This window comes from Hydra viridissima, unplaced genomic scaffold, assembly GCF_058129835.1.
Source record: "Hydra viridissima isolate aposymbiotic clone 2 unplaced genomic scaffold, HvirCarnegie_v1 scaffold_7, whole genome shotgun sequence".
Taxonomy (NCBI): domain Eukaryota; kingdom Metazoa; phylum Cnidaria; class Hydrozoa; order Anthoathecata; family Hydridae; genus Hydra; species Hydra viridissima.
The window spans coordinates 8,078,384-8,104,025 of NW_028324306.1; the positions used below are offsets into that span (position 1 = coordinate 8,078,384).

At 29.1% G+C, this 25,642-nt stretch overlaps 1 protein-coding gene and 2 pseudogenes across 4 annotated transcripts; 2 read left to right on the plus strand and 1 right to left on the minus strand.

Annotated features, from left to right (window-relative positions):
- The first annotated feature begins 43 nt into the window (after positions 1-43).
- Positions 44-22,548, plus strand: LOC145184060 (ADP-ribosylation factor-binding protein GGA1-like). 4 transcript variants are annotated; one of them, XM_090092570.1, is made up of 17 exons: positions 44-118; positions 1,769-1,853; positions 10,653-10,728; positions 13,569-13,667; positions 14,571-14,732; positions 17,053-17,112; positions 17,611-17,691; positions 18,541-18,675; positions 19,507-19,591; positions 19,715-19,828; positions 20,112-20,240; positions 20,339-20,373; positions 20,507-21,212; positions 21,547-21,611; positions 21,689-21,796; positions 22,030-22,140; positions 22,226-22,548. In XM_090092570.1, exons 1-17 carry the CDS (start codon positions 82-84, stop codon positions 22,316-22,318), a joined length of 2,181 nt encoding a protein of 726 aa, XP_089948696.1. In that variant the 5' UTR covers positions 44-81; the 3' UTR covers positions 22,319-22,548. The 4 variants fall into 4 exon arrangements, with proteins under 4 accessions (XP_089948696.1, XP_089948697.1, XP_089948698.1 ...); XM_090092571.1 differs by having other exon boundaries at positions 20,118-20,240; XM_090092572.1 differs by lacking the exons at positions 44-118; positions 1,769-1,853; positions 10,653-10,728 and adding an exon at positions 11,250-11,318.
- Positions 4,516-5,627, plus strand: LOC149885975 (uncharacterized; annotated as a pseudogene).
- Positions 22,549-23,623: 1,075 nt separating the features above from the next.
- On the minus strand, positions 23,624-25,349 carry LOC149885976 (uncharacterized; annotated as a pseudogene).
- Positions 25,350-25,642: the final 293 nt, after the last annotated feature.

Genomic DNA, 25,642 nt, shown 5'->3' on the forward strand with positions numbered 1-25,642 from the left:
TGTAAGTAGGCGTCGAAACAGTTAATTAAAATAATAACACTGGAGTACGCATGCGTTAGAAATACATACATCATTTTCAAAATGGCAGGCGTACCGTTAACGCTGACGGAGTTGATAGGTACCTGTACCTACCTATTTAACTGGCGTAAATAAATAACCATAGTATAGGTTTATTTACAATTTTCTCAAACCTAATTTATATTTTTATTCACGTATAGCTTTATTTATAGTTGGTTTAAGCCAGATGCTAGAGTCGTGCAGCTGCAGATCATTTCTAGCATAGCTTACTATTGCCGTGCGTATTGCTATTATTGTTATTATTATTATTATTATTATTATTATTATTATTATTATTATTATTATTACTATTATTATTATTATTATTATTATTATTATTATTATTATTATTATTTTTATCATAATTACTGTATTTATTATTATTACTATTTTCATTATGATTATTATTAATGTTTTTAAAATATAAAAATATTTATCATTGTTATTGTTAAAGTATTATGCTATTTCTATTATTTTTACTGATATTTAATGTATTCTTTTTATTATTATTTCATCGTAATTTATATGATTGTTTAAACTTTTTCTATTGTTATTATTATTGTTGCTTTTACTTTTAAAGGTATTTAAATAGTATCATTGTTATTTTTATCGCTTTTTAATAGTTATGAAACTTATTAATATTTGTTTATTTTATGGTTATTGCTGTTTTCTTTATTAAAGTTAATACTGGGACACACCAGAAATTGGTGATTCTTTATGATTAGTAATAATTAAAATAAAAGTTATTTAAATAAATTTAATTTTTGGGAGTTTATTAAAATAAAACTCTATGCGTTTAAAACAGCCAGGTTTTCAGTGTGACATGTTTCAATCATATGTAAAATTGTTAGTTAAAATATATTTTGATTAAATTAAATTGGTTTTAATCAAATAGAAACTCTGCACAATGTCTTAAAACAAAATAACATAAACTTTGAAAGGTATTGCAATTTTTTTCTGAAATCCTATAAATTTGTACGTTTAAATCTAAAAATTATTTTAAATTAAAGTTATTTTAAACAACTTATACAAAAATTTTTTTTTTTAATCATAAAAAATCAAAAAACCTAAGTCGGTTGTTGTTGTTATTATTATTATCATTATTACTATTATTATTATTATTATTATTATTATTATTATTATTATTATTATTATTATTATTATTATTATTATTATTATTATTATTATTATTATTACTATTATTATTATTATTATTATTATTATTATTATTATTATTATTATTATTATTATTATTATTATTATTATTATTATTATTATTGTTATTATTATTTTAAAACCAAGTGAGGGGAGTAATGTATATGCAAGAAAGGTAAAAGTTATACCTGATTAATTAAGAGTTGGTATGCTTTTAAAAGTAGAGAGTAAATATGTGAATTTTTCAAAGGTCAAACTCATTTAGTTATATTTTCCACTTATCTAATTCAAAGGATTCCTGTAAGGTATTTGGCTCTCATAATTCGTGTTTTAAAAAACACAGCACTTTGATCAAAATTCAAAATCTATGAATTGCTTAGCTTTTCTGTCACATGACCAAAATAAGATTTCCTGACTATGGTTTAATCTGTTAGTGAATCAAATTGCTGCATTATTTTTAATTATTGATCTATTGAGCTATGTATTTTTATTAGTGGTAATTATGTAGTTTTATTTACATTATTATTATTAGTTCAATTAATTTACATATTTGTAGACTCTGCTACAAGCATTCACAATAGAGAGAACAATGATGTTTATGCTGGCTATGTTTCAAAGCAAGTTAACAAAGAGATTAATGGGTATGTTTTACCCTCAATTTATCCAACAAAAACATGACTTTCTATAAATTATATGTATTCAAAAATGGAGTGTTGTACATGCTAGTTTTAGAGAAACTGTTTTTGCTGATCTTCTTTCAAACAAATGGAGCTCCAACTCCACTTAACATGTAATTAGAGTATATGAATACAAATAAAAAAAGAAACATATAAGAAAGTTAAAAATAAATTTATAAAAAAAGACAAGAAAGTATAACTAGCCTACATTTGTGTGCAATTTAATATTTTTCAATGTGTCTGCTCTTCACATCCTTAAAGATAATAAAATATTGTAATTTGGCATTATTTTTTTTACCAGTAAAAACTTTACATTACTCAGCAAAATGTCTAAATTTTTTTTTTTATTATTATTATTAATTACTCTAGTCATCTTTTTTAGAAAAACATCTTGATTTTTATCTTTCATTTTATTAGTTAGTATGCTAATTATTCCTTATTTATTCTATAACTTTTGCATAATTTAAAGTAAATGTTTTTATCCAATAGTATTTTGTTATTTTGACTTAGCTGTTTAAGATGCTGATTACCATATTAATAAAATTATAGTTTATTTGATGTTGATATAAACAAGGAAGTTTTGTTTTAAATATAGATTCAAATTCAAAGTTGATTGCAAATAAAGTTATTTTTTACTAGTTTAACTATTTTTAATTAATCGCTACAGAATTTAAACCAATACAAATTATTTATGGAGAGCTTTTAATTTATTTAATTCCAGTAATAAAAAACTTTATACAGATAAACTGAAGTTTATTGTAAAATTTTCAAAGTTTATGAAAAAATTATTGGCAGAAGTTTTTTTACATCAATTAGAAATAATATACAAACAAGTTACATAAAAAGTCAGTTTAAGAAACTAAATTATTTAACATGTTTATCTTAAAGATTTTTAATAATAAAAGTGTACTTTTATTAAGCTAGGAGTAAGACCACTAGTGGGGTGTCCAAATAAAAATTTTCAAAATTGAGTCTCACCCCCAAAAAAATTTCCTTTGGTTAAATTGTGAACATATGGAAAAAGTTTTTCTATTTGATATGATTTGGGGATGGCCCAGGACCTTCTTAGTTAATAAGCTGAGAAACAAAATCTCATCAAAAGTGAATAAGATGGCATATTTCAACAGTAATTTAATTTACAGTAAAACTTTTAGTTTGCTTTTATAACATGTAAATGCTTAGTATTTAGGTTCATATTCAACTAAAAATTTTAATTCACATGGCTTTGATAAGTTTATTCAGATGCATCATAATTTGCAAAAGATACTATTTTTGTATCTCATCAGTAGTAGTTAAATTGAAGTCTTGGATAAGTTTTAGGCTATGCTCAGTGTCATCATTGATACACATCTGCTTGTTGACTGTGGCCATAGTGTCAATAAATGATGATGTTGGTGGCCAATCAACCAGTGGAATCTTTATAAAACCATTATCTATTTAAGTGACTAAAAAAAATGTTTATGATAATTTAAAATCTGAAATGCTCATTAAAAGTTCTGTTAGCAAATGTGAGCCACAATCTGGAATAATATTTTTTATTTATTGGACTTTCATCATTTGTTAGCTGTATTGAAAATAGAGCCAGTGTAGTAAATTCAAGGCTAAGGTACCATGAATGTTGTATTTTATTCAGACCAGCCTTTTTAATTGCTTCATTGTTGTATATGTGAAGCCTGTTTATTAGTCTCATATCATTTACTGATACATCCATGCAGTGTTGAGTATTTTAAAAAGTATTTTAAATGAAAGTATTTAAAATACTATTTAAAATACTTTTGTATTATTTTTATTTTTATTTGAAATGCTTTTATTCATTAGTATTTTCAATTTTATTTCAAATACTTTTCAAGGCTATTTTTTATTTTGTTTAAAACACAAAATACAAAATACTTTTCCACCAACAGCAAATTAATTAAAAACTTGGTTTCCATAAGTGTAATATTAAGACGACTACATTCTATATATGTTATGTATTTCATCCTGACGTTCATTCGCTTTTACAATTTAAATATCATTTCTTAATTCATTGTGCGCAATGAATTATGCACAAAGAGCCATATATAGTCATTGAACTACATATTCATTGTGCACAATGAATTACACAATGACGCAACTACAAAAAGTTCTTTGGCTGGATTGAGCTGCCTCGGACCACCCTTGGTAATGGTAATTTGTTATTTAATTACTATATTAGAGGGAACCAATCTACCAAAAATTCAAAATGGACTGAAATTGTAGAAAACGACTGAAATTGTAGAAAATGAAAATGCTGAGAGTGAACAAGCCGTCCCTGCCATACTTGATGGAAAATTTTTCAAAATTATATCTAAAAGTAAAACTACAGGGGATGTTAAAATTATTGCACAGTGTATGTTATGTGTTGGCAAAAAAACCTACAGTGGTTCACTGAAAGCAACTTCTAATTTTACTCAACATCTTCAGGTATGTATATAACTACAAAAACACTATATTATATTGCGCACTAAACAGTAAAAACGATAAACACATAAAGCAACACAGACAAACGCTAATGCTATAACATAACACAAATAAATGCAATAATCTCGGTTGATTGACTGTTGTTGTTGTTGTTGCAAAATGCTCATTGCAAAAAGCGAATCGAGGAATACAAGCAGCACAAGGTTTCAGTTGCAAAACAGCGTAAGTGCTCGGTAGCTGAGATGGAATCTGGAGTTGGAGATGGACCTTCTGTTGAATCTGGTCCTGCTTCTAAGAAGTTGAAACAAATGCTATTATGCCTCGAAACCAAACATCCATTTCACAGGATGAAGTTGACAAGCTTATTGCTGACTACGTTGTGCAGGAAATGCGCCCCTTGATCACAGTGGAAAAGCCAGCGTTCAAAAATTTGAATCACGGACTCAATCGCAATGTCAGTATACCTTGTCGCAAAACATTAGGCAAGCGATTAAACGCCCGTTTGCAAAAAATGCGTGATGATAAAAGAACAGTCTTCAGTAAAGTACCATTTGTTTGTACAACAGCTGACATTTGGTCAGTGAACCAAAAGAGCTACTTAGGAACAACAGCTCACTATATTGATATTAGTACTGAATGCTCAGTATCACGCATATCTGTTGCTCTTTCCTGTCAACGTTTTGTTGGAAGTCATACTTACGACTCAGTGGCTGCAATGATCTCAAAAATTCATAATGATTATGGGTTACACGTGGAAAAAATTACAGCAACAGTAACAGATAATGCCTCTAACTTCAGCAAAGCCTTCCGAGAATATTTTGTAAATACTAGCAGTACTGCATCTGGTTCAGGGATCTCTGCAACTGCTGAAGAACAAATTCAGGAAACAGGAACTGGTGATGATGATGAAGCAGAAAATTCCGACAATGATGTTGAAATAGCGGACGTGACTGCAGTCCTAAATTTACCAGTTAGCAAAGACACGGATAATGATACTGAAGTTGTTCTGCCTCACCATGAAGCTTGCAATAGTCACTCTCTCAGCCTCACATCAACTACTGATGCAGATAAAGCATGTGATTCTGATGCTAATTTCAAATGTCTTTATCGAGCTGCATTGGCCAAGTGTACCAGCATTTGGAATTTGCTTCATAGAAGTTCCAAGGCATCGGATGCTGTGAAAAAAATCATCGCAAGGGCAATACTGATACCAGTCCCTACACGATAGAACTCCCGGTATGATGCATTGAAATGCATTCTCCAGTTGCAAGATAAGCTTGGAGAAATATGCGACGTTTTGAAGTTGCCAAAGTTCAAAAAGAAGGAGTTAGAATGTCTAGAAGAGTATGTAATGATAATGGCTCCTATTGCTGTTGCCATTGACAGGTTATAAGGTGACAATGTGTACTTTGGCAATGTATTTCCGACGCTACACACCGTATAGCAGAAGTTGCAGGACCTGCAGCAGAAATCACTGAAGCATGCTAAGAAATTTTCAGAATCTATGCTTACAAGCTTGAAAACAAGATTTGAGGTTCATCTATCATTTTCTGAACATAATGCCAGCAGGATAGTTGCAGCAGTATCGCATCCCTACTTCAAAATGAGATGGGTTCCGGGTGATAAAAAAGATTTCTGTCGTGATCTCTTCGTTCGTGCAGCTAAGTCTCAGCAACAACAGTTGTTGGACAGAGCTAATACTATTTCTGACCCTGACCCATTTCCAGGTACTCAATCAGCTGGTGGCAGTGGCATGAGTGATGATTTTTTCTCGTTTAGCGAAATTAACATTGCAGAACAAACAACAGTCAACAACGAATGTTTATCGTACTTAAGCGACTCTGGTACGGATTTTAAAATCTTGGCAAAATATGAAGTTATAAAACACATATTTGTGAGGTACAATATGACCTTACCTTCATCCGCACCTGTTGAGCGGTTATTTAGCACCGCTGGACAAATTCAGACGCCACGAAGGAACTGTCTTAGTGATGCAACATTTGAAAAACTGTTACTTTTAAAGGCCAATAAATGTTGATTTAAAGGTTAAGTTATGTCAATAAAGTTGTGATGTACGATTCGAGTCGTTACAATTCCAGTATTTTGTATTTTGTATTTAAAATAGTTTTATAATGTATTTTTATTTGAAATACTTTCCTTGTATTTTATTTTTATTTTCATTTCAAATACTTTTTAGGTAGACTATTTTATTTTTATTTCAAATACTTTTAAAAAGTATTTTGCCCAGCACTGCATCCATGGCACAGGTGCTTATAAACAACAACTAAATATATACAAGCACAATAAAATTGTTTCAATCATTGCAGTCAGTGCTGTTTACAAGCACTCATCTTGAAAACAGTTTCACTGCATCCAACCATCAATTCCAACTTGAGAATAAAAAATGGCCTATGCTATCCAGCAGATCTGATGAAATGATATCCAGCAGACTTGATAAATTGCTCTCATTTTTCTAATGTTGCATTTGATATTCATATTTATATACAAGCGAGCAAGGTTAAGGAGCTCCTTATAGTCCTTACATGCATGCTTTGCTTAACTGGTTGTGGATAAATGACATAAGTTCATAAGATGCTGTTACCAATAGAGTTACTTGAAGTTTTGGTTCATAGTGATTAAATTTGCTTCACTTCTAAATCTTTTAAATGCAAAAATCTTTGGACCTGATGATGCCCCATAACAGGCTGTAAATACATCAGAATGGATGATATCAAGTTTAATGCCTTCTGCTATCTCAATATGATTCAGCTGACTCTAGGGATGTATTGTGCTTTTTGATTGTAATAAAACAGATTCCTGAGTCATTCAGCACACTTGGCATAATTATAGCAGATTTATGAATTATTGTTTGCACAATCCAGTATTGACAATGCTTTTGCAGAGAGTATTGTCCTTGGATACTTACTGCAGTTGTGAAAGTGATTGCTATTGCTGATGCTGTACACTGTTTCTCTCATATTTTGTCAACTGCATCAAATACTTGTACTCCTGGTACAGATCTTCTCTTTTTGTTGCAATATGATGTTTTAGACATACTGATAGTTGGGCCTTTGACCAAAATATCAACTGGCCATAAACTGCAGTGGCACTGTCATGTAGTAGAAGAGTTTTTGAATAATTGGTAATAAATAAAATTACATATCACATAAAATTACATATCATCTTGGTCTGATGGTAGTTAAGCACCAGTTAACTAATCATGCAGGAAACAAATTAATCAGATGAGATCACTGCTTCTGGTTGTATGACAACTAGTGTCAGTAGTTATAGTAGTACAGGCCATTCTCCTACAGATCCTTAAAAGTAAAAAGTGGAGTTATTGTTTGCACCACCTGTATTTGAATTTAAAAATAAATTGTCTTTTAGATTGTAGAACAGTAGGAATGTACATTGTGCAAGTTACATGATGTGTGGTGACATCAATGTAATACATAATAGAAACTGTAAGATTAAAGAGTTAAATAAACATGCTTAAAAAGGTAATGGTGTTTAAACAATTTGAAACGTTTGAATACTTATTGCAATTGGATTTTTGAGGTCAGTTATAACAGGAGTGGCCACAACTTTTTTAATAAGGGTCAAAGTTAGCTTTTTAACTGTTAAATGGGGCCGGAGATTTTTAATAATATAGTTTTTTAAAAATGTTTTATTTAAAAATATTGATTTGCAAAGGAATAACACTCAAACACACATATTTACTAGCTAACAACATATGCTGGTCACAAGGCTATTAGGTATAATACAAATTATAGTTTATTGGTAATCACGAACCTGCCTTTTTTTCACAATATTTTTAATGTCAATAGGCAACTGACTGGTTGCGATTCTTAATGTATTCTGCAAGTTAGTATCTGTCAGTACAGATCTCGTTTTGGATTTTGCAAATTTCATACGAGAAAAAACACTTTCACACAAATATGTGCTACCAACCAAGACACCCATCATTTTTGCATTGTTGACTAAGTTGGTGTACTTATTTTGGTCAAGATTTTTGTAAAATAACAATAAATTTTGTTTATTATATGCTTCTCTCAAAGCATCCCTGCATTGAAGATCAATTAACTCCATTTGGAATTTATCTGGTACAGTTTCAATAAGAATGGCACTGTGAACAATTGGATTTTGTTCTACATGATTCTTAACATCTGCAAACTTTTTTGAAAATCTTGTTTTCAGTTCAGCAATACAGGTAACAAATTTTGCTGTGTTTCCAGTATTCAGCTCACCCAAAGTTGGAAAATGACTGAAATTTCCAGTTCTTAACTGCTGCTCCCACAAAGTTAATTTCAACTGAAAAGCTAGAATAAGGTTATACATTTTTCCAATTAATTGATCTTTTCCTTAGAGTTCTTTGTTAAGTATATTGTAATGTTGGGTCAAGTCTACTAGAAATGCAAATTTTTCAATAAACTCTTTTTCTTCTAGCTCTGGTGGATAATCTTTGTTGATAATTTTGAAAAAATCCAACATATTTTGTCTCAAATCATAAGTTCTTTTCAGCATATTACCTCTAGAAAGCCATCTCACCTCAGTATAATAAAGCAGACCACCATATTCAGAGTCATTTTCAGCAAGAAAAGCCTCAAATTGCCTACTTCGTAATGCACTGGACTTAATGCTGTTTATTGCTTTAACTACTACAGACATTACATTTTCCACATCCATAGTCTTTGCTGTTAAATTTTGCTGGTGAATAATACAATCCAGCTTAATTAATGACAAGTTGTTTTCTGCCATTTCATTTTCCAGTCTGGAAACACCACCCTTTTTTTTTCCAATCATTGAGCTGCCACCATCTGATGTAATTGAAATTAATCTGTTGTAAGTCAAGTTGAACTTTTTAAATACTTTCTTCATGGCAAGAAAAATGTCTTCTCCTGTTGTTTTGCCTTGCATAGGATAGATGTCAAGTAGCTCTTCAGTAACAAGAAAATCATTATCAATACCACAAATAAAAATAGCTAATTGAGCAGTTTGTGATGTATCAGTTGATTCATCAATAGCTATTGAATAAAACTGAAATGCTTTTATTTTTTCAGTCAATGACACACTCAGATCATCAGCAATATCACATGTTCTTCATGTAATTGTTTGTCTTGAGAGGGAGATATTATTTAAAATTTTCAATTTTTCAGGACAAATGTTTTTGAACACAATTTCAAGAGACTCCTTAATAATTTCCCCATCACTGAATGGTTTACAATTTTTAGCTAAAAGAAGACTCACTTCATAACTTGCAATAGCAGCATTTTCTGTTTCAGTGTTGCCCCTTTTTAACAAATCTTGTTGTTCAAATAACTTATTTTTCAATTTAATTGATTTTTCTTTCCGCACCTCGTTGACAAACTGATTATAAGTTTTTGAATGTTTTGTATTATAGTGCCTCCTTAAATTATATTCTTTGCACACTGCAACCGATTCATTACATATTAAGCATACTAGCACTGAATTACATTCAACAAAAAAGTATTTAGTTTGCCATTCATCATTCAATAAACGACATTCCTTGTCGATTTTTTCGTTGTTTTGATTTTGAAGATGCCATTTACAATTAAAAAACGCAAATTGTAATTGCCGGCAGTGCAGGAAATTAATCCTGCGATTAATTGCGGGCAGGATTTTTTTAATATATTTTTAATTATTTAAGGCGATTGTTTTTTTACAAAAAATATTTAAAATTTATTAATTTATAAATTTAAATATTATATAATTTATTAATATTATATATGTTTATAGTTTTTTTTTTATTATCTTTACAATTAACTGACGGGGCGGATAAAAGGTTGCTGAGGGCCGGAGTTGGCTCGCAGGCCTTATTGTGGCCACCCCTGAGTTATAATAATCAAATCCAATACAACAGGTCATGGGCTATCCCAAATCAACTTAGGTTGAAAAAATTTTAGCATCATTTTTATGAATAAAAATGATGCTAAAATATTTTAAATGAAAAGTAAAATCATTTCATCAATTTCTGAGAACATTTTTTTCCAAATTTAGGAAAACAAAAATTTTCAACTTAACTAGATTACAGGCCTGAATAGAAGATTTTAACAACTAATTTATTCGTCTTGGATAAAACTTTTTTATTTAAATGAGGTTTTTCTTGAAGTAAAACAAATTTTTATGAATTTAATGTCAGTTGTGTTTTAACTACTAATAAAGTTTTATTAGTTAACTGTCACATCAGATTTTAATAGTTTCTTTTAATTGTTTTGTTTTTTTTTAAACTAAGTGTCTATATTTAAAAAAAAAAATTTCTTAAATAAAAAAATATAAATTTTGTGTGTTTCTATTTTGGTTTAGGCCTCAAACTGCAGCTAAGTTACTCATTGAAAAATTACAGCTTCACCAAGAGATGATTACACTTCAAACTTTAAATGTAAGATAAAATCATAAATTTTTGTAAATGCAGATCTTATGTAGTAAAATTCTGTGTTTGTTTTGTTTTATGTATGCCACCATACCATATTTCCTATAAACATTTTTAAAGGCACAAGCAGGTTTCTTCTTGTCCAGTATTATTTTGTTATAATCTTATTTCAAATTGATCTTTACCTGTATACATACATACCCAAGTTTTAGAGCGTAACTTGAAGATAAAAAATAAATAACAAGTATTTTTGAAAGTCTTATCCTCCTAATTTATTCTTTATAATATAGAAATGCTATGTTAAAAGTTTGAACTATAAATTCTTGTGTTAAAAGGTAGCCCAAGCGCTTCAAATTTATGAAAACTACATAAATTTTCAAATTACTTTTAACAATTCAGTATTTTTTTTCCAAATAATTTCATTGCAATCTCAGTTCAGATTTGGATAGAGTTCATGGTTTCATTTCAACAATTTTCAAAGTTTTGTGTTTATATTGTGCTCCAAACATAGTTTGTTCCTTGCTGTTAAGGTATATTTGACAATGATCCTCAACCACTTGCAGGAGGAATTGTAACTGCGATTCATCACAAGTTAACAAGTAAATGTATTTCTGAATTAATTTAACTCTATGTTCAGTGTAATCATTTACTACTTTTAGTGACTTGATTATTTCTTTAGCTTTTCTGAAATCTTCTTAGTCCTCCTACAAAAATTCAGATCAGTTGCAGGGAATCCATACAGAAGTTTCATCATTTTGAGCAGGGTCATTGACTTAGCTTTGACAAAATCTTCCAAGTTCTTGTCCTTAAACGAATTTAGAGCTATTGTAATTTTCTTGAATTGATCCTTATTTTTCTCTTCATCACTATATATTGCACTCTCCATCACTATATATTGCACTCTCTATCAGTCTCTTGGTTAGCTAACTAACCTTATCTTAGGCCAAGCTAACAAGTTCTGCTGACAGATACTACTTTGGAAAATTTCTGTGATGTTTGCTTTAAGATTGCTGAATTGATAGGAGAGTATTCAAACAGAGACTTTAGTGGCAGAAAGTTTTTGGTTCATATTTGGCTGTTTCTATTATTGCTCAATATTCATGGAAGCACTTGAAGAATTAAACCATGAGGGAGGAAGTGACTTCCATACAAACATGGAACACTGTACTGATAATCAAGTCAGTGACAAAAACTTTTTAGGTTTCTGCTCATAGAGGACATAGGCACCAGCTATCTGACCAGTGTTCAAGCTGATTGTGTCAAAACACATAGTTTGTATACTGTTGGCTATGCTCCAGTCTTCAATGGCTCATGAAAAAGCAGCAGCATCATCAATCTCACCTGTTCTGGATGGGAGTTTGCCAACTGTGTGCAGTTGAAAAACTCCTTTTTCTGAAACCAACACAGGCAGATGATAGACCTTCTGTTTTCAATTAGATCAGTGATAAATTTACTGTCCCAGTGAACAACAAAGGGAATTTTGCCCTGAAACTCAGTCTTTATGTTTGCTAATCTCTTGCGCTCTCTGTTAACAAATCAAATCTCTGTTTAGAGCAAGTTCATCAATGTTATGCCTTAATTTTTTTTGGTCTCTGCTATAACTAAAATAACCTTGCAGTCTAAAATTTTTGTTTGATCCAGTGCTGTAATGAGTTAAGAAGTGACAACTGTTTTTTGCCCCCCTTTCTTGGCAGTAATTTAAATGTTACACTTCCAACAGTTTTCTCACATGCAATATTCTCAGTTTCCATCTTTCCAGCTCTGTATCTACTGTTGAACAGTTTTCTAAAAGAGATGAAACTAATTCCAGAATCTGCAAGCTGTTCATTTGCTGTTGATTGGCAAGCATTTTCTAATCACTTTCAGATACCATCCTCTTCTTCCTCTTTCTTACCCTGCTAGTAAGAAAGCTTTATCTTCTTGCAAAACTGGTGAGCAACATCAAAAAGATTAGTGAGTCCAGAAACAAGAGCTGACTCTTGCAACTAGAGTTAGTGAAACTTGTATTTTGTTCATTTTGAGAAATGCTATTCCTCGAATATCTTCTCTAGCTTGGTTTGACAGTCTTGATGTTCTCTTATCAAGATTCTAGCTCTCAGCCAAAGCTTTCATATTTCAGTGATGATAACAGCCAATTATTGTCTTATGGTTTCCTTCAGTCAAGATTATGATGTAGGAAGAACCTAAGATCATACACAATGACAGCAACTTGCTGCCTGTCAATACAATCATAGTGTCTCCATAAAAATACAACTGGTTTTGAGTAAGTTAGTAAGCAAACTTATATACATCATGAACAAAAGTTAGTTAATTCTATTAGAGAATAAAAAACACGATGTTGATAAAAAATATTATGATGTTAATGATAATTATGTGATTTAAGTTTAGTTTATTTTTGTTTGAATGAACAATTGAAGCTATTATTGTTATGATGGAAAGGCTTAAAAATGATTTAAGTCCTTAACCATTAACTACACATTTTGTTGCAAATTTTACATTGAAAGAATAAAGTTATAGAACTGTTGAGTCTGATGACCAGAATGCTGAAAACTTCACCATCATTGGGTTGCTTCTAAATATTAATAAATTATGCTCATATGTTATCCAACTCATAGTTTCATGAATGGGAACAAAATTTGAGGGTAAGAAGAGCATATTTCAAAAGTTTAAAATTAAGCTCCACCCTATGTTTAGGTCACTTGATTATACAAACAAATTCTTGTATAAACTGTTTTAGAAAATTACTATTTTTGAAAATATTGAAATGTTTATGAAAATTTTAATTTCCCGTGCTTAGTGTTTTGAGCTTTTAATTTTTCTATTCTTATATTAAAAATTTTATATAAAAGGTCATAGAGCGGTGTGCCAAAGACTGCGGAGTGAAGTTTCATCAGGAAATTGGCAAATACAAATTTATCAATGAACTAATCAAATTACTTTCACCAAAGGTATGAAAATAGATTTTTATCTAATAGTTTCTGATATAAAACTCCCATGTTTTGTTAGGAAAATTGAGGGCTCTAATTATTGTTATTTTCTTTTTGCTGATTATGTGGTATAATATATACTTCAGAAATACTGTAGTGCCTTGTAATGAAATTTAATGTCTACTATAATGAAATATAATTCATACTGTAATGAAATATAATGCCACATTCTGCATGGCTCATACTTCAAAGACTTCATATCTGATGCAACATTATAGCAATTTGAATATTTTTGACATTTGACTTTAATGCCATCTTAACAAGTATTCATGTTTTGTTTTAAGTTTTGATGTGGCATTAAATGTCAAGAAATTAAATTTTAAATATCAATTAATTTAACATTTATTCTGCTAATATATTTCTAAATAAAAAAAAATAATAATAAAGTTTTTAAAAATCTTTTCATAGAACAAAAACTCAAGAGCTTGAGTTTGAGCTCTATTTTTGCTTTTAATAAAAAGATTTGTTAAGAAAGTGACATTAAACAGACCAAACCAATTTAATCTTAACCTGATTGCTGGATTTAAATTCAATTGAATCTATTTGGACCTTAGTGAATAAAAAAAATATTCAAGGTCTGCATAGTTTCAATACAAAGCCTGAAGTAAAACTTCATTGCTTCTAGCCCTTTTAGTAAACTAAAAAATGTAAAAATTCTAATGCATTTGTTTTTTTAAATTATGTAAATGCTTGTATATTTATGTAATTTATTTATAAGAAATTCAAATAAGTAAATTTTGAAGTAATCAAGTTTATGTTACCTAGACTCTATAACAAATTCCATTAAATACTTTTTTAGAATCTCTTTAGAAATAATTAAGTACTCCTTGGTCCCAAAAATTACTAAACTATTATTAAATTTAGTATGATGGTGGTATCACTCCCCAATCTGTAAAAGATAGAATCATTGAGCTTTTATTTTCTTGGTATATTGGATTACCTCAAGAAAAAAAAATAGGAGAAGCTTACAAAATGCTGAAGCAGCAAGGAATTATAAAAAGAGATCCTATTGATTTAAATAAGCCTGTAAGTGAAATTTATTAGCTTATTTTGTTGCTTTTTTTTTTTTTTTTTTTTTCAATGCACTATTTACCTGTCTCATTAACTGGTAATTTGCTAAATGTCACCAACATGTTTCCCTAATTAAAAAGAAACGTATAAATGGTTGTATTAACTACTTATAATATTTCTTATTATTAACTACTTTAGAATATTAATTTTAGAATCCTTTAATTATTTCAGAATAATAAACTTGATCTTTTCTTGATAGCTTTGGATGGTAAGGCTGATTTTAAACAAGTGTTAATATATATTTTTAGTAAGAGTTTTTGAAAACATTCTCTAATGCAATCAAAAATACTCTTAACAATACTGATTTTCGACTTTTTTTCTCTTTTAAAAAATGGTTATAATTGAAAACCACCCTGGAAAAATGATTGAACTTGAATTTCTGAATTTTTTTGTAGTTACTGCCAATATTGGGTACTCAGATTATTTAAGGCTAGTTACCTATTATAAAGTGTATGTTCTTATTAAACTTCAGTTTCCAAAATATTCCATGCTTTTTGAGAATACTGCTCAGAAAATCCTTCATTGTTTCACCAAACTCTTCATAAGAAAAAAATCGGACAATTCACTAGATTTTCTGTAAAAGTATCTTTTTTCAATATAAATGTGAAGAAACTGGAGCCAAAAAATCTTCATCCCTGTTCTTTTTTTGAAAATGATGGATTTTTTTTAAGGCCTCCTAAAATTCCAGCTTTCATATATAAACATTCAAACAGTTTAGCTATGTTCTTCGGTTCAAATTTAAATTTTCGAAACCTCTTTGATTTTGTTTACTTTTTTTTTTTTTTGCGAAATTGAACTTTGCGCATTAGAAATAGGAAAAGTAGAATAGATTATCCTAATTTGAGCCTAAATAAGTCTTCTTACTTCTAAGGGGCATTAGTCACTCGTTTACAATGCAAAAATGGCTGAAGGTCGACCCTGGTGTATATTTATCCTGATATTTTTATTTTTTCACTTTTCATTACTCCAAGCATAGGTAACATCCTGAACTTTGACTCTAACAAATCAGGAGATAATAACTTACTTGAGCTTAGAAAATAAAAATTTACAGATTAACATGAGGTAGTGTAAAAAGAATTGATAAATCATTTACTCCATAAAGGCGAATCCATGTCAGTTGCAGAGAGATCCTGTGAGAAATGTACTTAAATCTGAAGGATATAAAGCATATCATAAAAAGAAAACTCTAAAGCAACTTATTGATGGAGAAATTAAAGGAATTTGATGTTCAAAAAAGTTATATAAACTTTTAAGTCAATTAGTGTATACTTGAAGACAATGAAACCTATTGCAAAAGTGACTTCATAATTGCCAAGCTAGCAATATTTTTATCAGTTAAAGGTAGATATATTCCCAACAAATTCAAGTATATTAAAACTGAAAAATTTGCTCCTAAGTTCCTTGTATTACAAGCAATCTATTCCTGTGATTTGAGAACTGCAGTGAAAGTAGTGTTTGAGTAATAATAGATTAAAGGGTGCTGAATTTAATTGTGTTCATTTTTTAAGTTTATCCACTTAAAGAATTATCAGACTTTTAGCAGTAATGGTTATTAATACGATTTTAATGAGGCAATCTTAAATGAGTTAAAAGTTATTAGTTATAACAAAAAATGGCAACAGGCTTTAAAAAAAACCTTTTACAAATATTCTTAAATCTAAAACACTAATTATTCATCTAAGCACTTCATATCAGGCTTTGCATATAAGTTAAGGAAGATAAATGCTTACAAGAAATAAAAATCTTCTTTAATGTTTATGATGATAAATCAGAAAAAGTCTCTTCATTCAAAAAACAAAGAAGATAATTTTGATTGTTGCTTCTGTTGTTAATAGTTTTTAACTAAAAAGTAAAAACAAAAGAAAAAGAAAAATTTACTTAAAGTGAGCAATACAGGATCTAATTGTTTTTCCATTGTGCTTTTCAATTGCTTCTATTAAGTAATAACCTTTTTATTGAAAAAGCAACCATTTAATTTTGATATACTTAGATAATATTTAGCATTACTAATAAATGCCAGTTGCCATCATCCTTAAGCAGAACCTCATCAAAAAGTAATAATATATAAAAAAAAAAAATCAATCGTTACCGATCAATAATCTTTTAAAAAGTTGGGATCATCATTATGAATTTTACATCTTGTTACTTATTTTAACATGAACTTTCATCTTCATTTTTCCTAACAATGCTTTATTAGATTTTCTTATGTTTGGGTTAATTTTAAAGTTTAAACAGTTTCTATCAAATGTTAATTCTTTTCCATATTAACTATCAGGGTGAGTGTCTGCCTAAATATAATGAAAAGACAGTATTTAGTGATGAAGGTAACTCAGAGGTAATTATTCTTTTTATAATTATGTGTAATTATTTTTTAAGATAGTTACGTGCTTAATTCATTTTGTTAATAAGCTATATTGGTTGTATTGAAAAGTCTGTTAAAGAAATATGTTTAACTAAAAACATTTTTAAACTTTTTTGGAGCTGAAAACAATATTTTTCATAAAGTTTATATTTGTGTGTTCTTTTGTTTTAAGTTCACAGCATATGGATGTGCTAAATAGTTATAACTATTGCAAAATGTAGAATATCTTATATTCTACATTTTGCAATAGTTTACTTTTTTTAAAAAAAAGTGAAACTGTTCTGAAAGTTTCTGATATAAAACTCCCAAAAAAAGATTTTAAATATTGAACAGACACTAAAAGTTATTTATTTTTTAATAAATTCTAGGAATACAGTTTTGTGATTAAACTGTTAAATTTGGGTTCAATAAGACTACTAATTTATATTCACTCATCCAATATTTAAACCTTGTTGTTTGATTTAAATTTAGCTGCTGAAGACTTTGTTATCAAGCAAAAATCCTGATGATTTACAATCAGCCAACAAGTTAATCAAGTCATTGGTAAAAGAAGTAAGTAAACTCTTTTTTTGTAACTTCTAACTGGATTTGCTTACATCAGAGTAAGTTTGTTTTAGTTAAATTGTTTGTGACTTGTCAGCAGTCTTTCCTAAAATATATTGGGAAGATATAACGATGAATAATTATGCCTGGTATTTTTATCCTTGCTTTGATGTGATGAATGATGTTAAGTTGTCACTAGAAGTTGACATTTTTATACACAACACAGGGTATGAACACATTTTTAATATCTATATTCATATATTTGAAGCATTTTTATATAGTTAAAAGAAAAACACAAAGAGCAACATCTATAAAAAATATATCAAAAAATATTATTCATTATAAGTATTATAACAAAAGTAATCTGTGTATTTTGTTAGCTCTTTGTAAAGTAAAAACTACATTTTTTTAGGTACTGAAACCTGCATCTCTCTTTTTTTACTTACAGTTCTGTCACAATATGACTTTAACCCTTTAAGGACCAGTAATGCTTTAAAGCGTTATTGAAGTTTTACATGATTTGAAGCAAGTGAATATGAATTTTTTTCTTAAAGCTCAGATTGTGATGTTCCACTGTCTAATCCAGACAATATAACACTTTGAAAGCTTTCTGATGTTCACTTTTTAACAAATCTTAAAAGGATAATTATGTAATATGTTATTTTAATAGGTTAGATTAATAGTTATAATTTTTTGTCATTGGAGTTTATTAAATCTCTGCAACAATATAAGTACAGTGGTAATAAAGTATTGGTGGCAAATTGGTCTAAAATCCTGCTCCACCTTTAAATATGTCGATGGTATTGTTAAACTTAAGTGGGTTTTCTTTAATGTTATCATTGAGTTTACTTGTTTTAGGAAGAAGCACGTCTTGAACGAGTTTCTAAAAGAATTCAAGATTTGGAACTTGTTTCTAACAATGTCAGATTACTTGATGATATGCTTTCCCATTATAATCTTGCTACTCCACAACCAGAGCTTGATCTTCTTAAGGTAAGTTTGCATTTTTATTAATCGATTTTTTATTTTATGAAGTGCAAAATCTAAAAAATAATTGTGTTTATGCTTGTGGTTGGTAAATTTCAATGTGTTCAAACTGATTGAAAAAATTGATGGATTGTATATTGTTAAAAACCTTTAAAAGGAAGATTCATCAGTTGTATTTTTAAAGAAATATTTGTTGATTAGAGTTAATGATTTTTTTTTATGACAGCTAAAATAAAATAGCAACATGTTAACATTAAAAGGCGTAAATGTATAATTACAGCGTTTTTGATGGTTAACGCACAATTTCATTTGTCTGTTACTAATTAGCTAATGAGAATATTTCTAAAATGTTCTTTTTTTAAACATATATAAGGAAAGAATATTATGTTATAGATTGTTATTTTTGAGAATACAGTCATGAACAATATTTCTATGGAAGGCAGAATTTTCATCAAATGCTATTATGGAAGTGGGGAACAGCAGCACTACAAAAGTTCAAACAAAAATGTGGTTAACAAAAGACCCATTCACCACACAAAAAATCAAAAGATTAGTTGATAAATTTGAAGAAACAGGCAGTGTTCTTGACCAGCAGAAATTATCATTCATCTTTAGAAGAAGAAAGAACACATTTCAAACAATTCTGGCCTCCTTGTTCCCCAGATCTTAATCCATGTGATTACTGACTATGGGAAGATTTGCAAGCAACAATATATCATAACAATCGGCCCAAATCTAAAGAAGACAATTAACTTTAGCAAATCAATAATTAACTTTAAAATGTGTGTAATTTGTTGATATAAACTTTTTATTTTATTTAATTTTTATTTTTTTAAGGAGTTGTATGAAAGTTGTTTGCAAATGCGTCCTGAATTGTTTAGACTGGCAAGTAACAGTGCACAAGATAAAGATGATTCTATGGGTACAATTAATTACTTATCATATTTTAAAAATTGTGTTTGCAGCATTTGTATACTCTTGCTGTGTAGACTGAATCATTAAAAAAAGTTCCATTGTATTATAATCATGATTTCTGTAATTTTAGCTGAAATTCTTTGTGCCAGTGATGAATTGACTAGAGTAATCGATTTATATAAAGAAAAAGTACTGCTTCAAAAAATTGAGAGTAACCTTACAAAACCATACAATATTCAAACCGGTAATTGTTTAAATATAAGTAAAAGAATTTGATTTTTGATATACAAAAGATTATTTTAAAAAAGAATTTGATCTATGATATACACAAGATTATTTAAGAAAGAATTTGATCTATAACATAAACAAAATTATTTAAAGAAATAATTTCGTTTATAAATAATACTCACTATCATAGTGAAAATTTTAAATTATTTTCTTTGATGTTTGTAAATTGTCTGTTATTTATCTCTAATCCTGCTTATTGATTGTTTCTTTCATATTAACATTTTTTTTTTTTTTTTAAGCAACAGGTGAAGAAAAACCAGTGTCAGAATCTCTCTTAGATCTCGGGTTTGGTTCACCAAATACATCTCAACCACCACCATATGACTTCTCTGGTGAATCTCTTCTCGAAGAACAGTTTAAAGAACTAGGTGTAGTTTTCAATTGTTTGCTTTTATTGTTCTACCAGTTTTTAAGTGGGCTGTTCATTTGTATACATATTAAATATAATTTTTGCATTCTCTCAAAGGTCTGAATATGACTGATGCTACTTCAAATCAAAAAGTTGGTATTTGTTTCTTTGTATAAGTTAAATAATTGATATGCTTTTTGTGTTTTAGTAGTTAATTGTAGATAGAAGAAATTTTTGCACAATGATGTATGATGTATAAATTAGTAGAAATATATTTTTCTCTAGCTGTCTTCTGCAACTATTCCTCCATATTACCAAACTATAGCAACACAAGGCAACAATGGTGTTCAACAGTTTTCACAGCACCAATTACTGCAGCAGCAATGTTTTCATCAGCAATCTCTTCAGAATTCCTTTAGAAATCAACCACCATACTATTTTCCTGCCTCAGCTTCTGCAGTTTCCAGTTATAATATGTCTGCTATTGGAGTTATTCGTCCACCAGTAGTTATGATGCCTCCAACAAAGGCACAAGAGTCATCTACTGAGTTAAAAAACAAAGTCCTTCTTACTCATCAAAATGATTTACTTGATTTTGATGTATTCAGTGAGTTTCGAGAACCAAAGTTACCTAAACCAAAAACAAGCGTACAACACAATCTTGATTTTTCAGAAGATAAGTTAGATGGTGCTAATCAGTCAGCTATTGACTTCCTGCTTGATATACAAGTACCTCAAGATCAATCTGATACTACAGTTACAAACATTTTAAGTGATTCATATTCTAAAAGAAATGAGTCAACTTTTTTATATACTCCTACACCAACAATTTTACAAAATAGTTTAGCTGCTTCACAAAGTATTCATCAACCCCAAACGACTGCTTCTTTAGAAACTGTCAGCAACATTTTAAATCATAACCCTAGCATAGATTCATCCCCAAACAATATGCAAGTAAATTATTTGGTACCATTGGAGGCACTAAAATCAGGTAATTATTCAAATTATTGTCACTAAATGGAATTAAAAAAGTCAGTATGATAATAAAAACCTGCCAATTCAAGATTTTGTGCCTAAATAGATATTATACTATACTGCTCATGACATAGTTTGTAAGTAATATAGTATGTAATGAGCAGTAGAGTTTTCTTGGAGCGATATAAAGTGTCCATAAATAAATTTTGCTATGAACAATAAAAATAGCAAAAATAAAAAAACTGTTGTTGTTATTGTTATTATTGTTGTTGTTGTTGTTGTTGTTGTTGTTGTTGTTGTTGTTGTTATTGTTCTTAGTATTACCATTGCAATATTTTTTTCGATTACAGCGGGCCATGCCCCAATCGTCATTCTTGATAAAGACAGTTTGAAGACCTTTTTGAATATTGTTTTGGTAAGAGTTTAGTAAACAATATTCATTTTTCTGAAAACATCCTCCAGCTTTAGTTTAATACAATTTATTACTTTTAGGACACTCGAGAAGGAGCAAATCCTAATGTCCTAGTCTTTGTACTCTCAACAGTTTCAACGTCTACACGTCCCACTAGTAATTTTTCTGTTCAAGTTGCTGTACCCAAGGTAAATTTTTTCTTTAGGATAAATTATAGTAAATCCATAAAATTCATAAGAATGCTATCTTTCTCCCATTAGTATATTTGTGAAGTAGTATTTCGCCTTACTATAATAAATTATGAAGTATTTAAAAGCCTTAAGAAGATGCTTTTGATAAAATATCTTACTAAAAATCTAATTGTCTGATATATTCGTTGCGAATGCTTCTGTGATATTTTTTTAATATTCGATTGTTTTAGACAATGCGAGTTAAACTACAGCCAGCTACTTCGACCGATCTACCAGCATTCAATCCAATATTTCCTCCCCCAACCATAACTCAAATTATGCTTATTGCCAATCCAGCTAAAGTACTTATTCTTTAAGTTTTTGTTTCGAGAGTTTTAATTGCATATAATGATAACGGCCTTATGTATTTTCCTTTTTTTTTTTTAGGAAAAGGTTCGCTTGCGTCTAAAGATCCTATACTCTATTGATGGGATTTCGTATGTAGAAAATTTTAATATTGATGAATTACCTGTCAAATAAAAAGGCTTATTTGTTTAAATTATTAAATTATTTGTTTTACATTTGACCAAAATTTTGCAATCATTTTGTGTGTGCTGGGTTCTCTAAATGTGGCAATTATCAAAATTTTTAATTTTAAAAAATAATTGCGCGTTAACATTTTTAATATGGTCTTAATGTGATCAAAATTTTAATCTCTTCTTCGTAAACTAATGTAAACATCTTTTTGATAATAAAATACGCGTTATTTTTGTTTTGTTTTGTTTTTTGTGTACGTTTTCATGGAAAGAAGTCTTAAATTTTTTTTTTCTTTGTGTGTGTATGAATAAAAGTTTTCAATTTTTGTAAAAAAAACAAAATGCATTTCAACTCAAGTTTCATCTCTAAAATAAAAATTCATTATGGCTACTTTAAAGCTGAAAAAAAAAACTCTTACCGATGAACTCTTGGATGGAGTAAATATGTTTGAAACATGACGGGGGGTTGGATAATATATATAAAACAAATAGCAATGGTAATTAACTTTACTATTTTCTTCTATGCAGCGTAAAAGCACATCAACTTTATAATAGAAATACCCTTTAGCATATTTCTTCCCACACCGTATTTAATGGTTTTTATCATATAGCTAGTGTCATATTGATTGACTTTGGGTCGTCAATAGTACTGAATTGAGTAATTGATACAAAGAAATCAATTTTGGTTTCATATCAAAAATATTTCCAAATTTTCTCTTCCTTGAATGCCATTTTTGTGATAGTAATGGAGCTTCTTATTATTTTAAACTACATCCAATCGTCTTTGAATTGTGCACTAATTTCCACATCTCTGATGTTTTTTTTTTGTTTAACAAAGCGTATAATTCGTACTTGTGTTTTTATAACATTAAAACACTTCATAGTTTTTTTTTTTTTTTTTTTTTTTTTTTTTTTTTCCAGAAAATTTTTCCAACAATTCCAGAATATTTTTCCAACAATTGTAGATAGAGCACGGCGATCTATACTGCAGGCCTTGCCATCGCGCAAACGGCGTATCTGACTGGGGGCCTATTTTATAAACAGCAAAAACTAAAAAAATCGGTTTAGTAATTTTATTTCAACTCAATAAACTTTTTTCTCTCAAAAAAATTTACTTTATAATTAAAAGCTGAAATTAAAATAAAACATTATATATATATATATATATATATATATATATATATATATATATATATATATATATATATATATATATATATATATATATATATAATCGCCAAAAGAACTTTAAAAAATCGGTAAACTTTAATAAAAGAATATATATATATATTTAATATTGTCAAAGAATTCAGGATAATTTCAATATTTTTTGAGCTGGTTCTTTATTTGAACGTGGAGTCAGAAGTTTACATAAATTGTTCAAAAAGATATTTGAAAGAATATTTCCATGGTGTCGCTGCATCTCAAAATTGTAAAACTCTGAAATCATCATTAGAATATTGCTTAATGACACTCTGCATACTCTATTCTTAATTGCATTGAAAACTATAAAAGAAAATATTACCCATTGACAGGTATTATCTGTGGGAATATTAAGCCCACCACGGTCAATTGAGTCTATGTATTGTCCATACTTTTGGTGGTAAAAAGTGGTTTTATCTAGCAATTCATTTTCTGATGGTTCTTTATCTTTACGAGTTAAATATCCTGATATATATATATAAGAGCCATATTTGTATCGAGAGAAATAAAAGATTTGAGATCTGGTAGATTGTCAAATATCTCAGCAGAGGGCTCATCCAATAGAAAGCCACAATTTGCACAAGAATGGTTTGTATCAAGACTTATCTCAACAGCTGGGTTATCAAGTGACAGCAAAAGCTTAGCTCTTGAAATATTTATAACTTTCCAATCACTTGTTGTACTGTTATGAAATATGTACCTCCTGAACCTTGGCGCAATTTGCTAAATTCTTTTTCCAATGGATCATCAGAAAACTCACTAAGAATGACATATTGATGTGAGCTATCCAATAATGATTTACATAGTTCAACAATACCATTGCATGTGTGGTAAATTGACTGTGCAGTATCACAAGTAAGTTGTTTCTCCCTTTTACCTTGCTTTCCAGCCATCTTTAAAGCCATATTTCCAAAATTCAAAATATCTTCTAATCTATTATCATTAGGATCTCTAATTACTGCTTGAAGTTCATCATTGAATCTAATATCAGCACCTGTTCCCTTAACATTGAGAACTTTCCACCATGACACAACAATGTTAATAAAATCTGCTGTATCTTGTCTTTCTTTTATATGCTGCAGTCCTGGATGTTTAATTAAAGCATGGTAAATTTTGTCACAAAATACCCTTAAACAGGTAGAAACTGACTGTCTCTCAATTGGCTTTGGAAATATTGAAACTTCATTTAAGTTGGATAGTTTAACTAAATTTTTAGATTCAAGTTCATAAAGTTTTTTAAGATGATCCCATTGTGCTACTTTACATACTCCTTTATCATAAAAAATAAGTTGACCAGTTTTTTCAGTAAGCCAATTATTTCTAATGTTTTTAAGCAAATGGACATAATCAAAGATTAAGAAAATACCATCATTAGTCAACCAGGGTTTTTCTGGAGCTGATCTTTCAAAGATTTTAAAAAATGCCTGATTATTTCTGTTTCCATCGCATATTATAGCTTTAACTTGACCCGAAGACTCCTTTATTGATTGTATAGTAACATTAATTTGCTCAAAAAGAAATTGAGAGTTTAATTTACTTAAAGGTATCATTTTGGAAATGAACGATGGTCCAACAAATAAGCAATTAACCATTAAACCCAATATAGTTTTTGCAAGAGAAGTTGAATCATCTATTGCTTTTCCGAATAATGTACCACCATGGTATAACAACATTTTTTTAACATAAACCTCATCATGCAATAAATAACAAAGTTTCTGTTTTTCTTCAACAGATTGAAAAATATTAGTCAAAAAATGTTTCTCATTTAATTTAGAAACTTTTGAAGTTATTCTTGTCAAAGTTCTTACAGAAGGCAATTGGTAATCTGTTCGCAATTGATTAAAAAAAACATCTGGATGTAGCAAAATACTGAAAAGATCTAATAATAACCTCCTTAGAATAAATCATACTACCAACACACTGTGTACCCATAGAAGCTAAATGTTCCTGGATTACAATTTCTTTTCTGCCTGGAATTAAATTTTTCAAATAACGCAAAACTTCTTCTAATATAGACCATGTGTTGATTTTTGAAATTCTGTTTTTAGAAATTGTAGGAACTTTATTTTCGGCACCATAATAATAAGTTTCAAAATGCAAATCCTCACTAATCTTAATTAAAAAA